Below are 13210 nucleotides of genomic sequence, written 5' to 3' on the forward strand. Positions count from 1 at the left end.
AGATAGATAGATAGATAGATAGATAGATAGATAGATAGATAGATAGATAGATAGATAGATAGATCTCTTTTGACCTCATTCAGTGAAAGAAATAGAGAAATATTAAAGCCAATGCCAAGGGCCATTGAAAGCTGTCAATCAAACAGTGGCTTGTGTTTCTGATGAGATTTCCAGTGAGAGATGACATGCCTTCACAATGACACACACATCAGCTCGTTCTCTGAATCTCTGCAGACTTCAACATATCCATGCTCACCTCATTTGCAACTCTATGAATACGATAATGCTAGTGGTCACAGACATGATCCAATATTGCTCATGCACACATATAATCTACATTCCACGCCATTGTGCAGTTTTTCCCTCATGAACATGCATTCGTGAGCGCGTGTGTGTCAGGGAGAGGATCTACACACACAGACCTACACCAGAGTTACATGCTGACCTGCTCCCATGAGAATCTTCACACGTTAAGATCCATCTCAGATCAGCACAACATGTTTTATTCATGCCAACATGTGTGTCCCAGCATGCACTGCAACATTCCTTTAAGGATAAAGAGGTTTGTTAATGCTTTTGGAGAAAGGGCTACAACATTCACACATGAAACAGAATGTGATGTTGTGTCTTAAAGGAATATTCTGGGTTAAATACGAGATATGCTCAATTACTATGTTTTTTTTAAATATATTTTAATAAAAAATGTAATTTAATTTAATTTGTATTTCAAATAATTGAATACATTTTTAATTAAAGCATTTGGTTACACTTTAAGGTGACGTAGTAACATTGTACTTACTCATATAAGTACTGAGTAATATTAATTAACTACATGTACTTACAGTTAGGGTTTGGTTTAGGGTTAGTTACTTGTAATTATGCATAATTTACTGTTATTACTATAGTAAGTAGATGTAGTGATGTGTAATTACATCATCTTAAAATAAAGTTACCAAGTATTTTAATTAAATTAATATTTTAAATATGTCATTAAAATATTTTTAGATAGCAGCCAAGATTTAAACAACCAAATTCTGCTGAATCAGTTCTCACAAAGATTCATTTGTTGCACTGTAAAGGTCAATAGGAAGTATATTTGTGGCTTATTTTAATTTAAGAGAGTCCACACAAAGCATGTCTAAATCAATAACTTTTATATCTTGTTCATTCGCGAGCGCTAGCGTTTAGCTTGACCCGTCAGTGAAGCGCAGTACCTGTCCGGTGTGGTGTGTGAAAACAGCAGTGCTCAGCATTTAACTCTGACCTGTTAAAACCCCCATCAATAACAATGTACTACAATACAAAACAGCCCTTTAAGAGCACCATCCATTTCCCCTCGACCAAAGCGTTGTAACTGCATGTTTAGTCAGCAGAGAGAGACCTCAACGGCAAGCCGGCTGAACTTAATTGAAAAACAGATCACTCATAAAAATGGCCGAGTGCCATGCAGATCCTGTTACGCAATAGAGAAGGTATTGTGAAACAAGCAGCGTAACACTGTTTGAAATTCATCAAGAAAGCTATAGATGGACTCCCGTGTCTGCAGTTCTCCGTGAACGGGAAGATGATCCGAGTCTCTGACGAAAAAAAGAGACAAGGTCAAATCATCCCCTGTGTTCAGAGCGGTGAGCTACAAGTGATACAGAGAGACAGAGAGAGAGGGAGAGAGAATGAGATGAATTGATTTGAATTGAAGTGAGAGAAAAAAAGAAAGAAAGAAAGTCATATGATATCATATAATCATATACTGATATCATATGATAATGATTATATTATATCAATGTTCGATTTTTATTTGCTTTTTAACATTTGATATTTCATAATATTTCATAAAAAAAAAATATTTATTTTTATATTGATTATTTTTTATTTACTTTTGAACTTTTTATACATTTCATTAATTGCTGATGTCATTATATTATATGATGATATCATATAATCACATGACTTATTATTTTACAAGCCACTTCCAGGAATACCATGTACAAAAATCATAGAATTGCTATGATACCACACTCCCAAAACACGGTATTACCATGCTACATAAAAGACATGGTATTTACAACAACAAAATGTACCATGGCATTGCATGTTTTGTACCATGAAGGTACTATGGTATAACTGCAAGCACCATATAAGTGAATTGTAGTACAATGGCATTTCTCTCATTACCATAGTTTTACCTTGATGATGCCACATTACTTTAAAATGCCACCATGCCTAAATAAATAAATAGCATTACCATGGTACTTGTTGAAGAAAACAAGTTAGTCAGACAGACAGACAGATAGATAGACAGATAGATAGATAGATAGATAGATAGATAGATAGATAGATAGATAGATAGATAGATAGATAGATAGATAGATAGATAGATAGATAGATAGATAGATAGATAGATAGATAGATAGATAGATAGATAGATAGATAGATAGATAGATAGAGTCTATATGAGTTATTGATACACAGAGCATTTCGGAAATTAGTGTAAAATCGATTTAGCTTTATTGGATAAGCCAGCGAGTGTGACTGACTGTGGGCTTGTAGAGCTGGAGCTAAAAATAGCAGCAGAGAGAAGGAGTGTGTGTGAGCGGTCTAATGCTTCCACAGTAACACACTGATGAAAGCCACTGCTGTTGATCCGAGATTCTGCCGCTCGCTACAAACTTTACATTCCCTGCAATCAAGCATGCGTTGTGGAACAGGAACACTCGTGGTGGAAACGTTCAATGTTACATTATCTAAACGCCCTAGAGATCTAGAACCCTTGAAATACGATCACACACGGCACGTTCTCGTGATCATGGACAGCCAGGTGGAGCCTTGGATAGTTTTGAAGGGAGAAGCATGTCATTTCTGTGCCACTGACGTCACCAAAAGGAGGAATGACTGTTCCTGAACAGGTTTCCCAAACATTGGCCTGTCAAACAGATCCTGCACCAAACTCATGGATGCAATCTGTGGGAGGACACATTATACAGGACATTGTAAATATTATTTAGGTGACATAAGTGATTTGACGTTAGACATGTAAGTGGACAGGAGATATAGAATTATTATTATTTCTAATTAATATTAGGGGTAATATTTGCCCCCTCGAAATGGTTTTCAGGGGCTTTTTTATAAATATATTTTTCTTAACCTTGTAAAAATACACATCACTTATATATTAATAGATACAGTATATCTAATACTTCGGTTTAATCAGTTAACTTAAATTGTGATCTGAACAATTATGGCTGTTACTTACAGGATCAAATAAAGATGTGTAAATACTGCACAATGATCAGGCAGAGGCTTAGAATAAAATATTAAGATATATATCAAATGTTAAAAAGTATAAAAATGGATATACAAATAAATAAATACATATGTCAAATGTTAAAAAGTAAATAAAAACCATCAATATCAACATCAATAATATATTAAATATCAAATGTTAAAAGCAAAGAAATGAATATAAAATAAGAATATGCATACTTAAATCTATATGAAATATATTAAAAGAAAATAAATAATATTTCTGCTACTTTTGGTGGCATTTTTGCCCAGAGCCCTGGTTAATTCCTGACCTTGTTAAAGCCTGTTCACTTAGTCCAAGGACAGTCACAGTTTGCTGCCACTGGTTAGGCTAGAAATGGCTGCATTTTTCTTCACACCACTGCCAATAAAGCAAAACTATATATTATAATAAATAATTACTTTGAAATGTTAAACAAAAGTAGTTCAAAAAGCATTTGTTTTGGTGCATCATTTCCTTCATTTCAGAGTCCAAGCAAATAGTTGAAATCTACAGAAGCCTCTTTACCACTGCCCTGAGGTTGACCCTTTCCAGCTCTCACACCTCCCCCAGAGCAGTGCATTGTGGGTAAAACGTGCTGCGCCTCAGTACGGAACAGCACATGCGGCCTGGACAAACTCTACGCACTCAGCCTCTGCGGGAAAGGTGGAAACATTCCGAGCAATTAATCACGGCAAGTGGAACCAGCTCCCCGCGCCGAGTTAGCGCCGCACACATGACCAAGACACACAGTGTCTCCACGGAAACCAAGGCTCGAGGCTAACCTGACATTTACACCCCCCGCATGCATACACACACTACTGCACATACACTGGCCTCTCGATTTCATCAAAACTAATAAATCTGTTAATTATTAATGCATACTGTCACTCGATACTGTGGGGAGAGCGCCCGGTGACGCAAAAGTATCATAGATAGATAGATACAGGATAGATAGATAGATAGATAGATAGATAGATAGATAGATAGATAGATAGATAGATAGATAGATAGATAGATAGATAGATAGATAGATAGATAGATAGAAAGACAGAATGATAGATTGATCGAAGGCCTTTAAGCACAAAAGCATCAAAAGTGATTAAGTTTTATTTAGCAAGCATGTAACCACTGACATCATAGATGGAAAACACCATTTAGAGCCAATACAGGCAATGTACCATAGGAAATGTATGGTTTTATAGCTTTTTAACAGTTATAACGCCACCTATGGTCCGATCTCCATAAAATTTGGCATGCTTGTTAATGATGTTATGTCACATAGGCTCACCAATTTTTGTGAAGTTCTGAGTTTTCATTTAGGATTAATAGGCTTTTTAGTGTACTTTTGGTCACTGTAGCGCCACCTATGGGCCATTCGGGGTCATACTCTGATAGGTTGTCCCCAAATTGAGGCCTACCATCTGGCCAGGTTTCAAGTCTCTAGGCCTTACGGTTTGGCCTGCACGATGCGTTTTACAAATCCTTACAATTACAATAGGGTTTCAGCATTTCATGCTTGAACCCCTAAAAAGCAAATGTTAAAAAGCAAATAAAAATCAAACAAATTAACATAAAAATAAGAACACACATACTTAAATATCAAATATATTAAATGTGGATCCGATGGATGGATAAATGGTAAATGGCTGGATGGATGGATGGATGGATAAAGAAATAGACTGATAGACAGATTTATGCATAGACAGATGGATAAATAACAAACAACAGGTAACAAACTAACAGGTAGATGGATGGTCAAATGGGCAGATGGATAGACAGATGGACAAATGGATGGATGGATGGATGGATGGATGTAGAAAGAAAGAAACAATGTTAAATCAACAAGTCTTAGAACTTTACTGTATATCTGCAGCTTATTAATGCATTACTCAGGTAATGTTTTTTCATTTTTCAACAGAAATATGACTTTTGGACCCATTTGTAGTCTGTCCGTGTTTCACTCGCTTGAACCGGCCACTGAATATGTAACACCACAAACTAATGTAGTTTAAATCAATACTGGTTCAGCAAGCACACTAACAACAGCGGATTTAGTTTTTGTTTTGAAGAGAATTTCATTTGAATCTTCAGAATGAACGTTTAAAAGCAATATAACGAAACTGATGTTGTATTAAAGATTGAAAACAGCCCATTCTTGTCCCACAGCTTTAATAGCCTATACCGGATTGAAAAGAGGCGAGTTGCGTTCATGCCGAAACTTTACATTGCTAATGTGAGCACCTGGTCACTCGAGGATGGAGCAGATCCATCTCAGTATCCAAACTCAAGAGATCAATTCAAACACAGGCCACACTTCTCCATTTCTGTGCAGATTCATTCAGCAGTGATGGACTGAATGTGCCAGCTCAATTCAATTCATTGTACTCAACTGAATAAAATTATACAGTGTTCATCTGAGCCCGGTGAACCTGACATCTGACCCGTTCAATCACTGATCGTTTAGGAATTAAAAAGCAATGCGAGCAGAATTATTCTCAAAATGAAGTGCTTTGCTCAATAAAGACACGTGAAAACATGTCATTTCTTGTGTTCTTTGTCGAGTCTCGTCCTTCATGGAGAACGTTTAGTGTGCTCATTCTGTTTGATATGTTTATGTTTATTTTTTGTTAATGTAATAACTGCATTTGGATCCATCTCATTACAGTCATAAAGATCAAAGAAGAGAAGCTTTAAATGTGGCCTTTGTCCATGCTTTGTCATTTCATTTCCTATAATTAATATAAGAAGCCGATTTGTGCTAAAGTTCAAATCAACAGTCAACCCATTTTTTTTCCATTATGGGACATATTTTTGATATTCGGAAATAAATTTAGGAATTGATTGGATGAAATCAGAAAAGTGTGTTGAATGGAAATAGGATACATTTTTTGACATCATGAAGGTAGAAATTGCATCTAAAAACATAAATAAAATATCAATTTAACGGGCTAAACCTATTGAGGCTGCAAAAGAACTGCTTAATCTAGTAAATCTCTTTTTAGACTTGTCTTATTATATATGGAATTTAATTTAAAATCCACATTTATTCCCAATACAAAACCAGAATTCATAATGGAAAGTTGTACTAATATACTCTTCACCAGATCTACGATGCTTTGAGCAATTCATACACACACACACACACTGGTACTTTTAAGTAAAACAAGGGACTGAATGATATTCAAATACCATAATATTTTACACTTTAAAACACTTCAAAGTATACCACATTATTACCACGGAACATATTTTTTTAAAAGCATTGCTATGATACTATGCCCTAAAAAATGGTGTCGCATTACCATGTTATGTGTGCAATCACCATGGTACTTATCCTATAAACATGGTTGTATCATTACCTTAGTAAACACTGCCAAATGACGCTTCATTACCACGGTAAAGTAAGAAAGAAAGCTGTATGGAGTCCCTCACTACTGATGCATTAGTAAAGAATGAAATCAAAACCATCGGCTATTTTCTTATTATCTGCGCACGACAAATGACCAGCAATTACAAGCACAAAGCAACAGACTGTTGATTCAATCCACAATCACTGCGTGCTCAGCTGCACATTTCTCCTGAGCATACTGTACAGAACACAGTTTGAGCATTAGAGTTCTTTCACAGAGCGCTCATTCATTATACACAAGAGCTGCTGTTCACACACCACTAAAACGCCATCAACACAGTGAGAATCATCATTCGGCTGTACAGTACGCCTGCTGTGTGGACACTGTTGGGAACTTATTATTCCTTCATCGAAGCAAAAACCAGGAGACTTGAGATGGATCTTATAAGCAGAAGAGATGTATTCTTCTAAGTCTGTAGTCTGTAGTTCATCATCATCAAGACTAACTCAAGACAGTTGCCTTGCAAATTTATAGACATTTAGGGGGAGGGATTTACATTGAGGTTGAACAAAGCATGCAAATTAGGTATACAGGTTAAGGAACCCGCCAGCGTGTTACCAGTCTCAATCCAATCAGCATAACCATTCAAACGCATATGTGCTAATCCAATCAGCCCAACGATTCAACGTCTGGACTGTGGCTCTGGCTCCAAGAGCCATTAAAGACAATAGGTTAGCGTCTCCGTGATCTGACTTATTTAACTTACAAAGGAAAAACAGGAATCTCTTGCTGTAAACTCAATAATCATCATAACAGCTGCTTAACTTTCTCAGTTTATACTGGAATCTAAATGAAACCTCAAATGCTAAAATCAGTATTCTAAATTAAAACATATAATAAATTTGTAATCCAACAACACGCATTCACTATTCACATGTGCCCATCAGATATGAAGAATTATTTTTAACTCAACAAAAGTTACTGCTCTAATTTTAGCATGGAAAACTGGCTATTTATTAAGAAACACTACAGGTGTTTCTTCTTTTTTTTTTCTTCTTCTTAATCTAATGCATTTATTTCTCATACAATCTCAAGAGATCCAGTGGTGAATTAATCTTCCGGGTTTTGTCGTCATCCCTGCACCACTCTATTCCCCATCGACTCATTTTACCTCTTTATTTATGTCCTGCTTTCTTTCCATTATGTAAATAATCAGATTGAAATGAATAAAGTTGACCAGAGCACATAGTATACGAGTCTAGTTTTCACTTTTATATAAATATTTCCTTTCATCAAAACAGAAAAGAATTCAAAATGTGCTGCATAACTGGAATGATCCGGCATTAAAATGAGTGTGTATTCAAACCGAGGAACGACTGTAGACATTCACTGGTTATAAAGGCAACATGTTCAACCTGTGGAAGGAAACCAGCACCTGAACTTGTGCAACACACACACACACACACACACACACACAATATTTGGTGCTGCAGAGTTGCATTTTGAAACTAGGTTTGCATTTCCTGAAGAAAATGTCATTCTTGCAAAGCAGCACAAAAATAGTGCTGAAGTTTTCTCGCTCTTTGGTTCTGTGTAAGTGAAATGCTGCTTTGCTGTTGTCATGACACTCACCATCATCTTTGCAGAGTAATACTTATGAAAAAGAGAAAAGATCAATGACCAATCAGCAAGCAAATACGTCTAGATTTGAATGCTTTTCATTAAAACTTTTCAAATCTAAAAATCACAGTCTGAATCTGAACATTAAGAAGTTCGAGCTAAATTGATTGCACACGTTTCATAAGGGTTTAGGATGAAGCAAGAACTGTATCCGCAATATATTTCTGCCTTGCAAGCTCTGCAATAATGCTAATAATAATGTGCATGATGTGTGAGGGCGACTCAGCTGGAGCTGTAACCCGCACCTGTTGCATCAGGATTGATTTTACAGTGTTTCTACTGAACCATTAATGACACTGAGTGTTGATGCATTGAGAAATGAACTCAATCAGAGATACAATACTGCAACACGCAAAACCCTGGCCTTCATCTGACCCTGTAGTGGCGTGTGTGTGCGCGCGCGCGTGCGTGCGTACGTGTGTGAGAAAGAGAGAGATTACAGATCCACTTCAGCACGTCTCATGTCCTCATATGAACTGTCATGACGCCTGATCATAAAGACGCATTATGAATGTTTTATGTCGTGTTTGGGGAGCTGTTCTTTCAGCACCACGGCACTGCACTGCACTTCACAACACTGAGCTGCAAACTTCCCTACAGTCTACACTATTACATATGCTGTAGAAGATCGTGCCAAAATGTCAAATGTTTTATATCTCGATACACTAAACAAGTAATTAGTGTTGCCCATATCTGAGTCATTAACAAACATTAATGCTTAACAGATCAGTAGCTCGTGCACATTCATCAAGTTGAATGTCATTTCAAGCTATCTGAATGTGTTAAATATTAATAAAGATAGTTCTACAAAAATAACATGCCAAGTGCAGTTTTGAAATAAAGAGTTTACATAATCAAATGCATGATGAATTCGCCGCTTTCAATGACAATGATAACCCCGTGACTCATAAACTACAGGCCCGGGCTAGTTATTTTTGTAGATATTGTGACTCCTGAAATTATGCAACAAATGGCACACCTGTGGTGTGATTATCCAGTAACAGCGATTTTCTGCGCATTGAGAGTCCTGCGTTACTAACGTCCCTTCATCTCAGACAAACCCCAGTCTGGACTCCAGACGCGCCACGGAGATGTTCATCTCAGCATATATGAAGTGCAATAAAGCTCCAATAAACCTTACATTCATGTCCAAACGAGGTGCATTTAGACTCGTTTCACCACGTTGCGCGAAAAACACACAGAAACTGAGCCGGAACTTACCGATAGTGGTTATGACAGTGATGGCAAAGTAAAAGGACCCTGCAAATTTCCACTGGACCCCTGCTCTGTGCGGTTCGGCCTCCAAGATGATGGTCTCAAGCTTTTTATAGTCATCCTCACTGATGTTGTACTTGCCCTGGAGGCGCTTCTCCTCCGTCTCCAGCTGCTCCTTCTCCCGCATCTCGTAGTCCGACTCGAGCGCGTCAAACACCGCGGCCCCGACCAGCAGATAGGTGAACGTGCAGACGATCAGGGACAGCGTCCGCACGTTCTGCCTCTTCATGGCCACCAGGAACCGGCGGCTGAGGGGTTCATGTCCCCTCTTTTCCCCCGGGAAGGCGCAGCAGCAGTCTGGAAAGGGCGGATATGGGCAGTGCTGCTGCTGCTGATGCGTCTTCGGACACCGGTTGCGGTTGTAACAGGTCCCTTGATCGTGGTCCTGGCTGGCCGAGAGACACAGCAGACTGCTGGAGCGCCGGGACCACAAGCCCTGCAGCCGCGAAACTCTGCGCAAAACCTGCCCGAACCACAGCAAAGTCCTCCCGGCGCGCAGTGCCATCAACTAGCGCGCTCCCCGCGTGATCTCCAAAGAGCTTCTGAACTGGAGTAGGTGCCAGAAGCCACTGGGATTCATGCTCGAGTGACAATTACGCACCTGTTAAATTTCCTCCTCTTGTGCGTTTAAACAAACTCATCACCGTGGCCATCAGAAATCCAAACGAAGACCGAAGCTCCCCTAAACATCTTCAAGAAAAAGTTTCCCCGACCTGTTTATCTGAGGATCATCTTAAGCTGTTCTCACTCTGCCGGTGCGTGAGTAATGCCGGAGGTACCGGAGGAGGACCCGTGATCACGCATCATCTGATGAGCGGCGGAGACGCGCAGCGCACGTCTGATGCTCCAAACGTGATCCAACCCAGGGTAAACTCACTTAATTTCCCTGGCTTCACCGAGACGCTAAGTTTAATGCGCTGGATGGTCACACGAAAAACAGGTCCGAGCGCGAATGTGTCCATCTGTTTCCCCGGTGACGCATGGCTGGACGGATGGATGGATGGATGGACTCGACTCTCGTTTGGCTCCGCTCCGGGAAAGCTGCACTGTCACGGTATGCCACCGCGAGCGTCCGCTGGCAGACTTCAGTGAGTGCCAGTCTGAGAAAACACACACACAAACGCATCACCAAAGCGCGCACACAGATGACACTCTACACTGCACAAGAGCGAGTGTGTGTGCGTTTCTCAGCATGAATTGTTTTTTGTTTTTTTTGTGCAATTTTCTCACTCAACAGGTGACCTCGGAAAAGAATGAATTCAGATTAAATGTTTTCTATATATATAAGTTAAATCATCTGCAGCCGTTCGTTAAGTCTGGTCTCACCTATCAGTTTATGTTGCAAAATGTGCATCATACACGTGTTTAAGAGCAATGTAAATGTCAGAAACCCCCCACCACGTTAATGAACAGAGAAAAGCATCAGTGTGAAGTGCGAAGAAACAAATGTTCGTTTACATGTATTTCTATCGTAGTCCATTATAACGTGTCATTACAAGAAAGACATTTTGACAGTCTACATGTGCGCGGTAAGGCGATTGACATTGCGCAAGAATATATATATTCTTGCTCAATGTCTCTCTCTCTCTCTCTCTCTCTCTCTCTCTCTCTCTCTCTCTCTCTCTCTCTCTCTCATATGTATACACACACACACACACACACACACACACGTGTGTGTGTGTGTGTGTATACACACATATATAACATGAACATGATTACATTAAAAATCAACTTCACATAGTAAAATTCGTTCAATTCCTTGTCACTGTTCCTGTGTGAACTTTTGTGTGCGCGCGCGCATGTTGTGCAGAGAGAATGTGCCAGGCAATTGATAAATATTAGTTCAGCCGAAGAGCCAGTAAAATATGATCATATTGTCGTTGAACATTTATCACGTGATTAAAAAACGGAAAAAAAGTATAGTTAATTTAATACACATTTACCGCTATAAAACATTTTGAAACAATCTTTATGAAACAACATACATGTTAAAAGTAACATACAAACATCAAACCAACAAACATTGCAATTAAATGTAAAAAAGACAATATACGTGACAGCTTGCCCCGACCACACACACTATCCTGTGACAGTTTAACTTTTCAGTTACTATTTACCATCATGATATAGTTGAATCTTTTCTGAATGCATGCTGCTTCTCTATATAAAACCGGATCCCTGTCCGAACAAAATGTGCAAATAAATTGAACTAGACATCTGGACATTAAAAAAACAATGTGTTATTCAAACAACTGACAGTTGTGCCAGTGTAAAACTGCATTTGGACCTTCTGAAAAGAGTTCAGTTTTCCAGAGCGTTCATCTGTGAGGATCCTGTGACTAAAATAACTGTAGTGATCTGGACACCATAGAGTATTTTGGTAGGTGAATGTAGGTCCTGTCCCAATATTTGTGCAGTGTCCTGGTGAAAGGGCCAAAAAGCAGGGGTTTGTGATTATATAAAGGCAATTTAGATAATATGCCTCTAATATATAAACTTAATTTTCAACAATATTTACAGAAAGAATCAAGAATAGGCCTATGTGTTGCACAAGTACTAGTGATGTTACGTTCGTGAACGAATCGTTCTTTTTGAACGAATCTTTTAGGTGAACGAATCGTTCTCGTTCACGTAATCCATTGACTCATATTTCTCGTTCACTGAAATTCCTCCCTCCACCGCCGCGCGGCGCTATTGCAGCGCATGCGCAGCTCAGTGAACTGGATAGCTCTGTGTTTTCAACCTGTCAAGAATGACTAAACCTCAAGCCAATAGCGTTCGAGTATGAGATGTGACGGAGCATGTGATTTGTTGGATGTAGTGAACGAATACGCCCTCAGAGCCCGTTCTCTGACGCCCTTCACTGACTGTGACCGAGTTGCTTTTGTTTTGAGTCTGAACGAGAGAGAGATCTTCTCGTGAACGAACTGGTACATGTCGTTCGTGAACGAAAAGAACCAGTTGTTTGAACGATAATGGTGGCGAACCGATAGAGCTGGGTTTGTGTAGTCAGTATTTGCATCAAAGAAGGAAATTAACACTTTACCATTGTAATGAAAACAGTTTAATAACGCAAGCATGGTTAAATATAACAAAGACAAATTAACATTGTCATTTTGTACTTGACGGTTTACTTGATTTAAATTTACACTTCTCTTTACCTGCTTTTCTTTTCTTTTGTTTGTGTGTTTTAGACTTAGTTTTGTGGTATTTTGCACTTTGAAAAATTTACTTTACTACTTGTGTTCATTTGGTATGATCAAAAATGAATTAATTACGTTTTATTCATGTCATATGCACTTCTCTAAAAACTAAAACAAACCAAAAAATATGACAGTATTGGTTAGGTCTCATTTGCGTAACGTCAGCAAATAACATTTCAGTTAGGGCTGTGAAGGGGCATGTAATTGGTTGGATCTACTGAACGAATACGCCCATCACTGACCGAGATCGCTCTGTTTTGAGTCTGAACGAGAGAGAGATCTCGTTCGTGAACGAATTGATCAAACTGGTAGGCTACTTTCGTTCGTGTATGAGAGTACTGGGTAGATCGGTCATTTAGCATGTGATTCAATCTCATTCAAAGCGCAGTTATAGGTGTGCGTATAATTGTTTATCATAT

The 13210-nt window shown here is 38.7% G+C and overlaps 1 protein-coding gene across 1 annotated transcript in view; it reads right to left on the minus strand.

Moving 5' to 3' along the window:
- Nucleotides 1-10753, minus strand: part of kcnk9 (potassium channel, subfamily K, member 9) — a 43475-nt gene extending 32722 nt beyond the window's left edge. The window contains exon 1 of the mRNA XM_079878672.1: nt 9535-10753. Within this exon, the coding sequence (XP_079734798.1) occupies nt 9535-10093 (559 nt within the window). The 5' untranslated portion in view covers nt 10094-10753. The remainder of the gene's footprint in view (nt 1-9534) is intronic.
- Between the last annotated feature and the right edge of the window lie 2457 nt (nt 10754-13210).

This window comes from Squalius cephalus (genome assembly GCF_949319135.1).
Source record: "Squalius cephalus genome assembly, chromosome: 8".
Classification (NCBI taxonomy): domain Eukaryota; kingdom Metazoa; phylum Chordata; class Actinopteri; order Cypriniformes; family Leuciscidae; genus Squalius; species Squalius cephalus.